Genomic DNA, 16,327 nt, shown 5'->3' on the forward strand with positions numbered 1-16,327 from the left:
TAGAATGAAAAGTAATACCAAAACACATTTTACATGACTGTCAAATGTTGCCACAGCAATGTAGCGGAAAGGTACCACAGTTAGTTGTGTATTGCTATTCAGAGTACAGTTTTTTTTATATAGTCATCTTTGGCAAAACACAAACTACATTTTTGTAGTGGCATATAACAAGAACACACTTGGTGTTTTTCCCCCTATACTAACAAAAAGGGCGGGAAAACGTGAGGGAAAACAAAAAGGGCTTCGCCCCAAAATGTTAGCATTAGCACAAAATGCTAACATTACATTTGTTTTTTGTGCTAATGCAAATATTTTTTTGCAAACCCGTTTTTGTTTTCCCTCACGTTTTCCCGCCCTTTTTGTTAGGTATAGGGGAAACCTGAGCCTTCATTGGGATTTACATTGACTGGACATAGGGGGAACCTGAGCCTTCATTGGGATTTACATTGACTGGACAATCACTTCCAACCATTTAACACAAATGCTATTTCGGATAGAATTCACTTAAATTTGTACAACAAAAAAATATATTTCTCATTAGTTTGATTTTGTTATCTCATCCTTACCAGAAGGATTTACAAAGAGATGCTTCGCAATTGTGCTTTCAAATTTACTGAGATTAAGTGCTTTGTCTTAAGGTTATTACGGCAAGCATACTTTTACATTCAAACTGCTGAAACTAGGTAGAATGCCTCACACACACACTGAAATGTTTGAAAAAGTTACAAAATACTGATTACACTATAGCAATGCATTTAAATTAAGACTTTAAAAGCCATTAACAAACACAGACATTTAAAATTAATCAAAAAGGTAACTTTTTTTCTTCCTTCACAACAGAAACCTTCTACTACATTAAGAGATTAAATGATATATTCTGATATCCAAGAAGTGCCGCATCGGGAATGCAGTGAGCAGCTCAGAGAACCGCCCCTTAAAGTGTCATTTAGTCGCTCAAACCTGATTCTTACTATCCTGTATAGTATTTGCTTTGTGTCGCAAAAAAATTCCAGATCAGGAGTCTCCAACCCTGTTCCTAGAGAGCTACCTGCCTGTCGGTTTTTGATTCAACACTAGTTACTTGATTGACCAGCTGATCAGAGTCAAGTGTGCTAGACTGGTGTTGGAGCGAAAACCTACAGATAGGTATATCACCTGGTCTAAATGAAACGTGTGCGGAGCGATAACATCTCACAGAGGGGGTTGTCAGTGTTCAGACACGGTTGCCAGGTTTGGGGCGGTGACCAATGGACTGCGAGCGTCTCCCAGGATGGTGACGCTGGAGATGGACCAGACGTCACTCAGTTCTGCCCAGAAAACCAGAGGTTTAGGGGTTAGCCAGCACGTCATCTTACAAATCTGTACATGTATTGATAAGGTGTTGAACTAAAAAAATGTCTCAACTGCCTCATATTTAACTGCCTTGGGATTAATGAAGCAAATCCAACCAAACTGGAGGAGTGGTTATCGTTAGGTGGCAGAGAATTACACCTTGAATCCAGAGGTTGCAAGCTCGAAATCCTCTTTCTATAACGTCGCTTTGGAGAAAAGCGCGCTGTCAAATAAAGTTGTTTTTCTTGCGGGGACACAGTGCGACACGGCGTACATAGCTGACCTGTTGGGAACTTGCTGTAGGTGCCGCTGTCCAGGGTCGTGTCACTGGCGGAGCAGAACGCCAGGTCCCGCTCTCTCCACCTGGCAGTAGCACAACAACAGTTACCTCCACGTTAACCCCCCCCCCCCCCTCCCAGCATTTTATTTTAAAAAATTTTAATTATTAAATAAAGTGTTGTAATTTAGCTTCCTGATGAATCCCAGCCCCAGTGTCTCACCAGTGGAAAATGGAGATGAGGAAGATGAAGAGGAAGGAGACCAGATCTGTGAGGATCCACATTAAACTGTACTCATCAGGAGTCTGGGGGGAGGAGAGAGGGAGAACAAGTGATAAAGAGAGGAGGGATTAAGGAATAAAAAGACAGCATATTGGCTAACCCTATAACCCACCAAGCAAAGAAAAAAATATCACACTTAAAAGTACAAAACATACATTTAAGCTGCCAATACGTTTGCGAAGTCGTATAAAGACACATATGGATGACGGTGCTCTCACCATGAGGAAGAGGGGCCTCTGCAGGGTGCGGAGCAGCTGAGGGGCGTTAGTGGTGACGGAGTGGGCTCCAGCACACCAGGCCAAGGAGTACAGCCAGGGCTGGCTGATCACATACAGGTTGGTGCTGATATTCACCGCTGCATGCTCACTGTGGAGAGGGCAGGTTAGACCACACACAGCCCTGGAGGGACTCACACACACGTACTACAGACACACCTGATGAGTTGGGTGGACATGGAGCTGTAGTGAAGGTTGAGCTTGACGATGTGGTTGTGCTGCAGCTCCTCCAGGGTGAGCAGGCTGCCTGAGGTCTGCTGGAGGTCAGGGTCCCTCTCCTGGACCAGGGCTCGTAGGTCTGGAGGCAGCCACAACACCTGACACACACACACACTATCATTCAAAATGATCCTTTCGTATCTGACATCTCCTGGGTACCACTTAAAGAAAACGCTACATTACTAGTTCCTGGGAAAACGCGTCCCACAGCGCCCCCTACCTGACTGGAGCGGATGGACGACTGGTTCTGGATGACCTCCAGGGTGCGTGAGATCCAGGTGTCCCTGTAGGGGTGGCCCCTGGGCGGCCTGTACAGGTCAAAGATCACCAGCTTGTTCCTCCGGGCAGCCAGGTCCAGGAAGGCCTTGAGGGTGCAGACCGACTGGTTCTGGGCCCACGCCCGGTCCTCAGCACGCAGAGATCTGGCTGTGCCAAACGGGTCATGCTACACAGAGTGAGAGAGACACACAGAGAGACAGAAAGAGTGAGATAGAGAGAGACAAAAAGAAACAACCAGAGAGATGTGGTTAAAGGAAGACAGAAACTGAACAGCATTGACAGAGTCGATACACAATTAAGGTGGTAGCACACTGATGTAACACACATCAATACGTTCTGTATCTAAAGTTTCATAATGGCGTCAGTACAAAACCCAGGACGTCAATGTTTTTCTTTGACTCCCTCCTGTTATTTATTACAAAAACACACGCTTGGCCAGTAGAATCAATACCACATTCCTCTGAGCTTGGCTATATGACACTGCAGAGAGGACAGCTGTCAAAATAAACGCAAAAACAAAAATAACATTCTCTCACCAAGAGGAACCAGGAGCCCGCGTTGAGCACTTCCAGCTCAGCCCAGGTAAACATGGCCGCTAGCGCGTCCGTCCTGTTGGGAAACACGTCCTGGACGTTGGTGGTCCTCCTCAGGGTCCGGTCGTGCATCAGGAACGGCACGCCGTCGTAGCTGTGGCAACAGGGGGTCACAAACGCCAGATGGTTAGCGGTGTTTTCGCCGATTTTAGTGTTGCTAAGCGACCGGTGTTGTCTTAGGAGGAGAGAGATATTCGGCCGACCTGATAGTGACGTCAGTCTCCAGCCCTTGTCCCCCAGCTTCCAGCGCCTTCTCAAATGACATGAGGGTGTTCTCTGGAGCAAACTGTGCGTCAACACACACAATTATCTCAGGATTAACAGTAATCTACCCTCGGGGTAGTTAATCCCAGAGAGAGAGGGAAGTGCTAGGCACTAGTGATGTGAACGAGCCACCTTTAGACCTGGGTCAGTCAACATTTCCAAATACTTGAGCCGGCGCTCGGTTCAAATCTCACTGCGATTCCAAGCCAACCGTCTCCGGGCTAACTCCCGAGAAAGGGGTCAGCTGTGAACCGAATCAAACGCACCTTCTCCACTCGTCCACATTCATTCGCATGGTTGTTTTGAGTGGTCGTGGCCCAGGTTTGGTTGTTTCTCACCATAGGTGCTCCCCTGTGTCCGATGAGAGCTGGCGCTGGGCCCAGCCTGCCCTCCTCCATGATGCAGGGGGAGAACACTCCCAGGGGCACCAGGTACAGAGCCCCCAGGACGGACACATACACCCCCACCATGAGCCCTCGTCCAACTGGAACACACAAGGCCTCACGTCACACACTCCCCGCTTCAACACAATGAAAGATACTACTAATACTACTAAGAATAATAATAACACTATACATAGCTTTTATCATACGTCTCACACTACATAAAACTTATGTAATAATACTGATTAACTTATTTAATAATTCTTTCATTTAGTTTGTATCGTGCAGTCCTGAGCTACATAGCATTATACTACTACTAATAATAATAATACTACTACTACATGTAATGATCTTTCATACAAAAAGCTAACAATGTACACCAGAGGATTTGAATCTGCAACCTTTTGACCTTTAGGCAGCAGCTTTGCCACTGAGCCGTATGTCGTGTGTGTCGTGTTTGCAGAGCAAATCAGTTTCCACTTAAGGTCACGCTTTCTCACCTTTCCTGTTCATGCGGAAGAAATTCAAGGCTATTGGCCAGGACAAGAGCGTCATCAGCAAGACTCCGCCCACATGCAAATACGGCGCGGTCACCTTTTAAAACGACAAACAAACACTACGAGTTATTCGGTCTCTGAGAGGAAAGGAAAATGGAGAGAGAGATAGGACTCGCCTGGAAAGACAGGAGAAGTGTGGTCCACTCTTTGCTCCATAGGTCTGAGAGGACGGCTGTTGCCACGATAGAAAAGGCCAAAGATACCAGGATACCGATCTGTCAACATTTACATTTAGTCATTTAGCAGACGCTCTCATCCAGAGTGACTTACAGTAAGTACAGGGTGGTTGTGAGATGTGGGTGCAGGTGAAAGAAGTACACAGAGGTCAAATCAAATCTAAATGTATTTTTTATAGCCCTTTTAACAAGCAATATCACAGAGGGCTTCATGTACGCCCATAGAACTGCCTCTCAGCCAACCTCAACCCTCAAGGAAGACAAGGGAAAAACTCACTCCTCATTTAAACATCAGGTACGATGGGGACTGTTAACAGCTTCAGAGGACTGTAAGGATGTAGGGTGATGTGCTCACCTTGTGTCCCCAGTGGAGGTAGAGCTTCTGCCCCTCTGCAAGCAAACACACCGCCAACAGCTGCAGGTCACACACACACGCGCACACACACACACAGTCAGATCACACACACACGGTCAGATCACACGTACACTTGGTCACATCACACATACAAACAGGGACATGAACTCACAAAGAACCAAAGAAAACACTCCACCAACGGGACACATTGCTGGCTTGGGAGAGAGAGAAGCGAATCAACTAATTAGTGATGACAAACAGCTGTTGCATACCAATAGGAGCATGAGTAAGGGTGACATCTAGTGGACAAAATGGAGAACAACACCGAGGGACACTATATCAATAAATCTATCCATCCATCCATCGTAAAAGACCTTACTGATGGACTGCCCCTTCTGGAAACTCCACTAAAACCTTCCTCTCTTTCTTCTGCCTTCACAGCAAAGACTATCTGGCTCCTTCATTGTCAGTGGAGGATGCTGTGATGTTCACAGCTAGGGACGGAAGGCCCCAGTGTTTAGGGGAGGGGGACCCTGGGGCGTCATTGATTTATGTCGGATGTTTGTCGGCGCCTCTGGACCCCCCCTTGGAGGGGCCCCGTGTTCCTAATGCCTTCTCCTTACCAGCAGCACGGCGACATAGGTGAAGAAGGCTGCAGCGATGACCAGTAACACCACAGACCAGGGAAACCAGAAGCCCAGGTTCCCAAAGTTAAACCTACAGAGAAGAGAGGGAGAGAGAGGGAGAGAGGGAGGGAGTAAGGATGTGCATGAAGGACAGAGGGATGGAGAAGAAGAAAAAAGGAGAAGGAAGGAAGCTCTTCGAGGAGTAAAAACCGAGACTGCAGTCGTCAGCATAACTTGACGCTGATGTAATTTTATGAAGGAAAGGACAGGATGATCTCAACAGAAACAGCACTGGATTTCAATGGGAACTACCACTCCTACAGTGTGAACCCCGGCCACAGAGGTTAGACATGAACTTGCGTCTGTGCAGAGAAATGGGGAGTGTGTATGTGTGCTGTGTACATGATGTGTGTGTGTGTGTGTGTACAGTATATCTATGTGTACAGTTTGTGTATGTGTACAGTATATGTGTGTGTGTAAGTGTGTACAGTGTGTGTATATACAGTATGTGTGTTTGTGTGTTTTGTGTCTGTGTGCAAACTTACCAGTCAAAATCATTGTAGTCATTCTGTGCTTCGCTCCAGAAATACAGAAACACCAGGGTGAGTGAACAGGTCACCACGAGGAGGACTAAACTAGCACCCTCCAACTGCAGAGACGACAAACACAAACATAGCACGTAACTGGGAAGGCGGGGAGCCGGCGTTTACAAATCCAAAACACACAGAGCTGTGTTTTATAGCTCCTTATAAAGGGAACGACCATTGAACTCTAAAGGAGAGAGAGGAATGCTAGAAAAACAGCTCATTCGACTCTGAAGCCTGGTTATGACAGGTATGACACAAGCCTTTCTTTGTCAAGTGTTTTTGGTAGCCTATGTCATGATCCATGTTGTGTTGAGATTTTGTGTGTTTCAAAGAAGACGGTTTGTAGTATTCAAGTTAGGTTTTTGCGTTAAGGTTAGAGTTAAGGTTAGGAGTTATGAAAAACTGGATTTTGAATGGGACTGAATTCCAACTCCTCACAAGGATAGATGTACACAACATATGTGTGTGTGTGTAGGTGTGTGTCCATTGGCGTGACCTCTGACCTTGCTGCAGCAGCAGTCTCCCGGTTGGACACGGGTCCTCTGGTAGCGTCTCCATTGGCAACCATACAGGCCAGCCAGACAGGATACCAGGGGCTGGTGCTCGTAGCGCTGAAGCAACTTCTGACGAACCACTCGCAACCTGCCCAGTTTCAGCTTAGACAGCGTGGTAGGAGAGGCCATGGCTCACACACATACACACACACCTTAAACATACAGCAACATAACCCCAAGAGCCTGCTGAACAGGCAGAGACTGGGGATGAGGGAAGGTTTTTTTGGGGGTGGGGACAGAGAGAGAGAGAGAGACAGAGAGACAGAGACAGAGACAGAGAGAGACAGAGACAGAGAGAGACAGAGAGAGACAGAGACAGAGAGAGACAGAGAGAGACAGAGAGAGACAGAGACAGAGAGAGACAGAGAGAGAGAGAGACAGAGAGACAGAGAGACAGAGAGAGAGAGAGAGAGAGAGAGAGAGAGAGAGAGAGAGAGAGAGAGAGAGAGAGAGAGAGAGAGAGAGAGAGAGACAGAGAGACAGAGAGAGAGACAGAGACAGAGACAGAGACAGAGAGAGACAGAGACAGAGAGAGACAGAGAGAGACAGAGAGAGACGAGAGAGACAGAGAGACAGAGAGAGACAGAGAGAGACAGAGAGAGAACGAGAGAGAGAGACAGAGAGACAGAGACAGAGAGAGACAAAGACAGAGACAGAGAGAGACAGAGAGAGAGAGAGAGAGAGAGAGAGAGAGAGAGAGAGAGAGAGACAGAGACAGAGAGACAGAGACAGACAGACAGACAGACAGACAGACAGACAGACAGACAGACAGACAGACAGAGACAGAGAGACAGAGAGAGACAGAGAGAGACAGTTACAAATGTGATGCAGCCAGTTCTAACCTTGACTCCGATGTATCATAACTTCTTGAGATAAGAATAAATTGCTTACAGTACACTGCATTTCCGTTGTACGTCCAACACTGACAAATTACTTGGGTTTAATCTGGGATGAAAAACTCTCTGATGGCGAAACTTTTTCTGTCATCACATTGGTGTGTAAACACATCAGTCAGTGATGTGTGAAACCTTCTCCCCTCCCCCAAAAGTAAACACTGATTCATCCGAGTAGTGTACATATCTTTTAAATATGACGGTTAGCTTTAGAGAAAAAAAGCGGATTATCTATCAGCAAAATACTAGCTACCATGTTGGTAATTTTTATGTTATCTTTTTCTGCAGGGAAAAAATTATTAAGCACTGTTTTTCGTATATGTAGATTGTTAAAAAGCCAGGGACTTTTGGTTAAGGCTACCACAGAGAAGCTGTGGACTTCATCCAGGAAACATAATTAATCCTTCAGTCTAGTAATTACATCAGTCTTGCTGCAGTTTGAATTGATCAGAAATGCTGAAATAACCATACAGGAATATTCAAAGAGAATGAAAGGTACTTGTAGGCTATAGAGCCAAGCTTTTGCTTTGCGCGAGCTGCTTTTCATAATCCGCGAGCACACTGACTGACCACAGGGTATCAAATTTAAGATAGGCTTGTTCAATGAATCCAAGATAACGACGAATTCTTTACCGGTTTAAGTGTAAATAGGCTAGGCTATAATTACCTTAGCGAAGAAGTCTCTGCCGTTATCACGGAAGCCGCAGTGCGTACAGGTCTTTACGGTGTCTACGCAAGTCGTGCAGATAGTCCTGAAAGAAAGTCTGTTGACGTAGACCGACACCTGTTGCCAATGGAGACTCGGATATTTAATGTACAGTTTGTGTCTTATAAATTAATATTCCCCGTTCGAATTCCGATTGCCTGAGTTAAACTGCAATGGTCGAATACTGATGTGAGTAGCTTTGCTGTGTACAGTTCGTGTACAGCTGCATCCCCATGGAGTCGGGGGAATTAATAACAGTAGAGAGAGAGTGCGTGCTTGCAAACTCCCGCGGAGGCGGGGGATCGGAAGTTTTTACTATTAAGCCATTTGGTCTTACGTAAAGGGAAAGGTTAGTTGCTGTAATATCTTTCAAATTTAATGTGGCATAACTAACGTTCTAAAATGAAGGACCCAATTACGCTGGTCATGATTGTGAGAAGCGCTGCAGCGTTCACGTCAATTAAAAGGCGTCATTGTCCCATACTGTGTGCACTGAGGGTAAATAACCTACTTTTTGCGGACAAATGGGGACCTACGTTTTCTCAAGCATGATATGAATATTGAGAAGTGTATTTTGGCTATATTACATATAGGCACATATCAGTCTAAGAAACTCATCAGCCCCTGTTGACAACTTTGAGCTCAACCCCATATGGAGATTCTGATGAGATTTGGCGAAATAAACTAAGTTATACCAAAGGGAGAGAAAAGAACACAAGAGCCAGGGCAGTTATCCCCAGTGTTATATGATCCGGTGTTGTGCGATCAGATGCACGGCTTTCATAGGGGGGTGCCTCTTGTGTTGATCAGACCTCTCTGTCCGCACTGTAATGTCTGTTCTGTATATCCCAGCATCAAATGATTCTCACTGTACACTGAGGGGACTAGTAGGCCTATGAGTAACCAGAGTAAGTTTCCTGCATGTAACCCTTTCCTAGTCAGTGTTTAGCAGGGGGTGAGTTGCATTTACATCAAATGGAAAACAAGGCCTGCCATGAGAAATGGTATCCCCCGCATAAGTTTCTTCCATTCTACCCCAGCATCATGTACATTTAAAGCATACATTTAATATCAATACACGTGTATGTATAGGTTGGACAGGTCTGAAAACAGAATAGTCCATGATAGGTGGGGGGATTATTATGTTTTATTTTTTCATTTATTTCATTAAAACAATAAGAGTAATATTTCCGAAATTCAAAAATGATTTAATGTTGAGAACATTTCTTCTGATGTTGATACATAAAGGTTTTAGTACTTGTCTTTTGTAAGCTGTAGGCATGTGAACCTTTGGTCAGTTGAGGACAGCTGATATTCTGGATCAGAAGGCTGTCGTTTTCAACCTGTCTGAGTAGCCCACACTACACACAGGCTAACTGCATTAAAATCGCATTCCTTTGAACCTATACATTAGTAAGAAGAGCAATGTGAAATACGTTGATCCTTTGTTGTAAACAGATGCTGGTGGACTTCAATTATGAACACTATTTAACAAATTATAAATGGAGATCATGTGCAAACAGTGTAGCCTGGATGAAAGAGGGATTAAAGCTTTCTTTAAGTGGATGGCGACTTGGACACTGCAGTCCTGATTGTCCGATGAACTCTTACAAAAACGGGCCCGCCGTACAAGGAACTAAACTCCGGTCCACTGACATGTCCCTAGCTGTTGGTTGTTCAGGGTCAAACAGCAGTGACTTCACATAAGGTTAGCTTGTAGGCCTATTGCCTTAATGTTATCTAAATATTTTATCTTCAACAGTACACACCAAAAGTATTTAGCACAGGTGACCTTACTTGTTTTTTTGTTGCTGTGTACCAATCCTGTCGGAAATGATTGAATACTGACGGGATCATGAACTAGAAAAGGATGCTGTCTTACAAACATTTAAATCAGAATCAGAATTGGTGTTTATTCGCCATGAAAGTTTGCACAAGGAATTTACTTTGGCAGGAGAGCCTACCCAAGCAGCCATTTACGGCGCCATTGATGGCAGTTTTACAGTACACAGCACTGCAGCCAAAACACAAAACAATGAAGCCTAATTGTTTAGACACTGATAAGTATGTGCTTACAAAATACTAGTACATTCCAAATTAACTATTTGTACGAGAATTTGGTTTAAAACATCCAATTTAAATGAAGACAACGTCAAATGTTTACAAAACACTGATATCATTCAAACCTTTCTCCCTCGATGTATCTTACTCTGTGTCAGATGAAGGCTTGTGAAAGGTTAAAGGTTAGTATTGTAGCACTAAAAAGCTACTGTTTAAGGCCAAAGCTCCTTAACAGTGTGTCATGAGATCCTATTGACAAACTCCACAGTAGAAGCTCTTACATAAGCAGATCTGGTTTACGATACAGAAATATATTATTTTCCAAGAGGGGAGATTAAATACAGGTTGGTGTGTTTGGGTGTGTGTGTGTGAGTGTGTATATGTAACGGGGGTGTAACAGACGTGGTCTTGCTCCGTCCTAAAGGCTTTATGGACCATTTGTTCGTCCCTGCCTGGTCTCGAACACGCCACCTCTGACTGCCAAGCACCACCACTACCAGCTACGCCAAAGAAAATCTAGTTATTCGTTGACGCGGATGGCCTGTTACATACCTGAGGAGTGAGTTTCACTGATTCACACCGGTTACATATACACAGGCCTGTCTGTACGCATGTTTGCTCATGAACTCCATTTAGAATGAGTCAATTGTTAATGTTAAGCCCACCAGCAAGTGGGATTGTATAAAGTACCAGTCAAAGGTTTGGACACGTTTTCCCAAACCTTTAACTGGTAGACCTACTGTACATATGGCTACTGCTTATGGCCAGGGGCAAAGCACAGGAATTTTGAGCCCCATAAAAAAAAACATGAGAAAAAGTTTATCATTTCTATTAGTTTTTCAAATTTGGAGGGGGTCCTCCCTCCCTATGGCGTCTGCTGCACCACGGTCTTGGCAGATGAAGGGTTTTCATGTCAAGGGTGAGATATCAAGCTCTCATTCCCAGCACCAGGAAGTCCAAACAACTCTGTCAGAGACCGACCAGAGCAGCGCTTAGAAATGGACGAAGGGGCTTTTTTCCCATGCCAATTAGGCCATCACGAGGAACTAGGTTTGCAAACAATTGGCCCCCCGAGCACAAAGAGTTGAGGGAGGGACAATGACGGTATTTTTCATTCGCTCCATAATTACACAAAACATCTCCGCGTGAGTGTGGACTGAACAGACAATCATTCAGCAAACATTTAAATTCAAAGTGATTGAAATGAAGCTTAACGAATGTAAACGCATAAACACACAGGGCAAGAAAGGGTGAATCAAGCATAGTTTAAGGATGGAGATCAGGTGAGTCCATTTTACACAGCGGAATTGGGCTGTCTGATTTCCAAAACAAGATTTTGTTTCATTGGCTGCCAGGTCAACAGTATCAGCTGGGGTTGCCCACAGATTTGCCTGAATGATTTGCATAACCCTGACAGTGAGAGGAAGAAGACACAAATCATCCCTTCTCGTCTGTTTTCTTTCAAAAAAATTATGTTCAGAATTTGATTGTTTGTTTTTTGGTTTACTTTTACATCAGCGCAATAGTACAAACAATATTTGGAGAAGAGAGCATAGATATTCAAAGACTGACCAATGTATTCAAAGTTTTGGTTTTTCTGACCAGGAAAAGTCCCACATGCATGAAACTTACTCTGGTTACTCATACTAGTCCCCTCAATATACAGTGATATAATTTGATGTTGGGATATTGTAAACTTTTCCTCAAAAATATATTTTTAACATTTTTCTAAACTTTTTTTGAAACCTTTTTCCAAAAATATTTGTTCAACTTTTGAAAACTTTTTTTTGAAACTTTTGTGGGAAAACATTTACAGAACAGAACTGTTGTATGCTGGGATATACAGAACATATATCACATGGGGGGGTGCATTTCAGAAATGAAGCTACAGCCCAAAATCTTCGCACTCGATTAAATTCCAGAACCCTGCTTTCTTTACTTTTTATCGATCTGTGTGTTTGGTCATGCAGTATTTACAAATGTTTTTGTAGTTTAAAGATATTTTGCTTTTGAAATGCTTTCCGAATATACTGAACTGACTTGACTGATGTCATGTTTACAGAAGCACTTCCTTGTTTGGACAGGAGAGGTCAGCCTTGTTCAAGTAAAAAATAAAGAATAAATCACTTTGTAATGATCAAAATATCATGTACATACTATTTCTTACACCCCCTGATCAGGTGATAAAGGCATCCATAGTATTGTGTACATTTCCAACTGGGTGTTGTAAGTATGTGTAAATTATTTAGCCTCTAATTGCATGCTATAATTAGAAGCAACTTGGACTAACCTTGGCTATACTGACCAATTACCACACTCAAGGATGTATTAATTACTTATTATATTAATAATTGTGAGTGTTGGGAGATGCCTTCTGGCATAAAATAATCGGAATAAATCTTATATAATTTCCCTGACAACCTTTTCAATTTATACCTTTCATCGATAATTAAAGTTGCAGTAGCAGCCTATATCCGAATCTAATACATTATTGTATCGAAGCCAAGACAACTCAAGTAATCATAGCATTTTACGTGCGTATTGCGCCCTCTAGTGTCTCAACATAAGAAGTTCTGAAACGTGGTTGTTGCTGATCCATCGACTTCCTGGTACTGACAACTACCACTCGGCTCGCGCGCGGGACGCCGGTGGACTTTGATGCATACTGTTGGATACAAATAGCGAAGTTGGACAGACCCACAACTAAATTATTGACGGGGCCACGAGGCTTCTGCGATAATGGCAGACTTGGGAATATCATTAGTGTTATTAGCAGCAATAGTGTTTCTCTGTGAAGCATGCCGCCGCACCACTGCGCAACTTTTTGGGAACAAATACGGCCTTTACATAACAGAGATAATCTCTACGTTTCAACTGTGTGCTTGCACACAGGAGCTCAAACTGCTGGGCGAGGCGGGTCAGATCGAACCGTACATTGGTTTGACCATAACTTACGTAATCACGGTAGTTCACATAACAACTTTTCAAGGAGCGCTCTGCAACCCCTACGGTGCATTTGAGCGCGTTTACCGCAGAGAAGTCACCTATGCGAGCGCAGTGTGTTTGATAGCATGCCAAATCATCGCGGCGATAGCGGCGCAGTTTTTGGCTCCCTACATCTGGACGTTGGGACTGTCCGATCTACACGTCAGTCATGGAAGATTCGGATTTAAATGTTTCAGCCCCCTCGGTGGCACCTTGATAGAGGCAGCGGCTGTGGAGCTGGCTTGCACCTTCTCCGTCCAAGCCGCAGTCATACACATTCATAAAGTGGAGGAAAAACTCCAAGTCCATGCCATTGCCGCCATCATCACATTTCTGGTTTATGCAGGTTTGTTCCCCTACGTTAATATAATAAGAAGAATACCGCAAATTATATAAAACGCTTAAATTCAAGTAGATTAAATGTTATTTCAGTTAGTTCTGAAGGGAATGTGTTGAGGGGTTACTAAAGGTAAGATTGGGGGGCTGACTGTTTGGGCACGGATAAGAAGACAGGTGGCTGAGCGGTTAGGGAATCAAGCTAGTAATCAGAAGGTTGCCGGTTTGATTCCTGGCCGTGCAAAATGACATGCCCTTGGGCAAGGCACATCACCCTACTTTCCTTGGGGGGAATGTCCCTGTACTTACTGTAAGTCGCTCTGGATAAGAGCGTCAAAGCGAGTTAAATGACTAAAAATTGTAAATGTAAAATGGATCTGTTCAGAGGAGCGTCAGTACAAAGTAGTTTTGGTGCGTGAGCTGTCACACCGTCCATCACATCCCCGTTCTCTGTTCACAGGTGGTAGTATTTCAGGAGCGGTGTTCAACCCAGTCCTGGCCTTGTCCATCCAGTTTCCTTGCAGTGGAAACACCTTCCTGGAGTATTGCTTTGTCTACTGGCTGGGTCCATTGTTGGGTAAGACAGACGGAATGTATGCCATTCGCTCCCCCCCTATATCCAGTTATCTTATATTAATATTGATAACATGATATTACAGGATCACAATGACTCTTGCTTAGAGACTTGTTGCTCTTGTTGGTTAGTGGTAACTGATTTCAATTGTTGTACTCGCTGTGAAATATATATATATTTTTTACTGTTACTTGCTTTTCTACAGGTACACTTGCACTTATAGCGATTCATGTTGTTTAATTGTAACTTGTTTAACTACATGCTCTTATGGTTCTTCCCTTTGGCACTTATTTTGGTTGTTAACAATATTTGCTTCGTGTTTCGGCTACCCGCAATGTTTTGGGGGCTATCTTCTTGTTATTATCAGTGACCTATGCACTATCCAAAGCTCAAAGTTACTTTGGATAAAAGCGTCTGCTAAATCAATACAGGTAATTGTATTTCAAGTCCAGTGGTGTGGTAACCTGATACATCAACTCAGTGTGCGTTCATGTGTCATGTTCACCACTGGTTCAGTTATTTTGATACACGCTATAGTGGAAAGTATTTGAAATTCCCCCTTCTCCTCTCTCTCTCCCCCTTACCCCTATCTCTCTTCCCCTACCCCTCTCTCTCTCTCTCTCTCCCTACCTCTCTCTCTCTCTCCCTACCCCTCTCTCTCTCTCCCTACCCCTCTCTCTCTGTTGCTTTCTCTCTCCCTGTCTGTCTCTCTCCCCCTCTCTCTCTCTGTCTCTCTCTCTCTGCATCAGGTATGACAAGCTGCATCCTACTATTTGAGAAAATTGTTCCTTTCCTTTCCGGTAAGAGCACTGTTGGACTGGAGTTCCCTGTTGCCCAGAAGAAGAATCAGTAAAACCCACGTCAGATGTTAATGAGAAAACATAACGTGTTTTTACTTCTTTTTAAACATGAACGATGAGGGCCAAGTGGGACAGAAGGCCAGCTTCTGACCTCTGACCTCCCTCAACTCACACAGTTCACATACATGGCTAACTCGAATAAGAAAACTACTGCTGTAATCCTGTTTGTTTTTGTCAACACAAAGCACAATTTAAAAGCTTGTATTTGTCCAGCTAGGTTTGACAATTTGTGTGCTATGAAATGGTTGTCAGCCGTTGGTTGCCTGTAGTGATCAAGGAGGTCTAACTGGAGGCTGGTGTGTTGCATGGATACTAGGAATGTTCACATTGTTCCTGTGTCCAAGCGCACAAGGTTTAAAGGGTGATAAAACAGAAAGACGTTTGATTAACTGTGCCTTAAAGGTCAGCTTCTCGTCCTGACAAAGAGCCAAGTCTGGACGTAGTGTTATAATTACCTCACTGGAGTACAAATGAATCCTTTTGTCTTTTCTATATAGAACTGATTTTGTTTTCTAGTGTTTTGAACAATTTAAAAGTAATATGGACTTTCAAATGTGAAGGTACTGTAGAAAAAATATTTATAGCTCATTTAAGATTTTGTTAATGTTTGCCAGGGACGAAATGTGTTTTACTGAAACAAATGTTAATAAAAATGATATGCATTCCACTTAAGTAACCTTTGATCAATTCATCTTATGTTCCGGGTAATTGATGTTTCTGTTGAAATGTACAATTTAGCAATTTATATAGTATGAAAAAAATCAAATAAAAGCATGTTTCAAAGTGAAAGACGCCATGCATGACAAGATTTAGCTGATGGTGATTATATTTGTGGCTTTACCCCCGTCAGATAACAGTACTGCTTGAGGGCCCGTAATCTGTTTCAGACTTCAAGGACACGTCACAGGGTGGAGTACATCTGGTTCAATGATGAAATCTCCATAAATGACCACTCAGAACTTAGTAAATAACGGACTCCTGTTCTGTAGATAAAAACATACAAACAACTTTGGAAACTGCTTTTTTGGTCAAGCTCAGGGTCATGAGGTCATATTCTGCAAGATTATGTTTTCATTTAGTAACTTTTCTGTTCCCAAATACTTTCCTCAAAGAGGCATGTATCCTTTCTACAGGAAGGAGCTCTGAAATATG

The 16,327-nt window shown here is 43.6% G+C and overlaps 2 protein-coding genes across 3 annotated transcripts; one reads left to right on the forward strand and one right to left on the reverse strand.

Annotated features, from left to right (window-relative positions):
* Positions 1-2: 2 nt before the first annotated feature.
* gdpd4a (glycerophosphodiester phosphodiesterase domain containing 4a) lies at positions 3-8,670 on the reverse strand. 2 transcript variants are annotated; one of them, XM_047052138.1, is made up of 16 exons: positions 8,321-8,670; positions 6,710-6,961; positions 6,165-6,268; positions 5,617-5,710; positions 4,994-5,053; positions 4,579-4,677; positions 4,406-4,499; positions 3,861-4,006; positions 3,462-3,544; positions 3,202-3,352; positions 2,607-2,831; positions 2,327-2,484; positions 2,111-2,258; positions 1,833-1,915; positions 1,616-1,695; positions 3-1,307 (listed from the first exon to the last, which is right to left on the reverse strand). In XM_047052138.1, the coding sequence occupies exons 2-16, from the start codon at positions 6,887-6,889 to the stop codon at positions 1,207-1,209; spliced, it is 1,806 nt and encodes a 601-aa protein (XP_046908094.1). In that variant the 5' UTR covers positions 6,890-6,961; positions 8,321-8,670; the 3' UTR covers positions 3-1,206. The 2 variants fall into 2 exon arrangements, with proteins under 2 accessions (XP_046908094.1, XP_046908095.1); XM_047052139.1 differs by lacking the exon at positions 8,321-8,670 and adding an exon at positions 7,652-8,295.
* A 4,345-nt stretch (positions 8,671-13,015) lies between these two features.
* aqp11 (aquaporin 11) lies at positions 13,016-15,960 on the forward strand. Its single transcript, XM_047013721.1, has 4 exons — positions 13,016-13,751; positions 14,202-14,318; positions 15,065-15,165; positions 15,212-15,960. The coding sequence occupies exons 1-4, from the start codon at positions 13,160-13,162 to the stop codon at positions 15,263-15,265; spliced, it is 864 nt and encodes a 287-aa protein (XP_046869677.1). The 5' UTR covers positions 13,016-13,159; the 3' UTR covers positions 15,266-15,960.
* The last annotated feature ends 367 nt before the right edge of the window (positions 15,961-16,327 follow it).

The sequence above is a fragment of the Hypomesus transpacificus genome, unplaced genomic scaffold, assembly GCF_021917145.1.
Source record: "Hypomesus transpacificus isolate Combined female unplaced genomic scaffold, fHypTra1 scaffold_201, whole genome shotgun sequence".
In the NCBI taxonomy this organism is placed as follows: Eukaryota; Metazoa; Chordata; class Actinopteri; order Osmeriformes; family Osmeridae; genus Hypomesus; species Hypomesus transpacificus.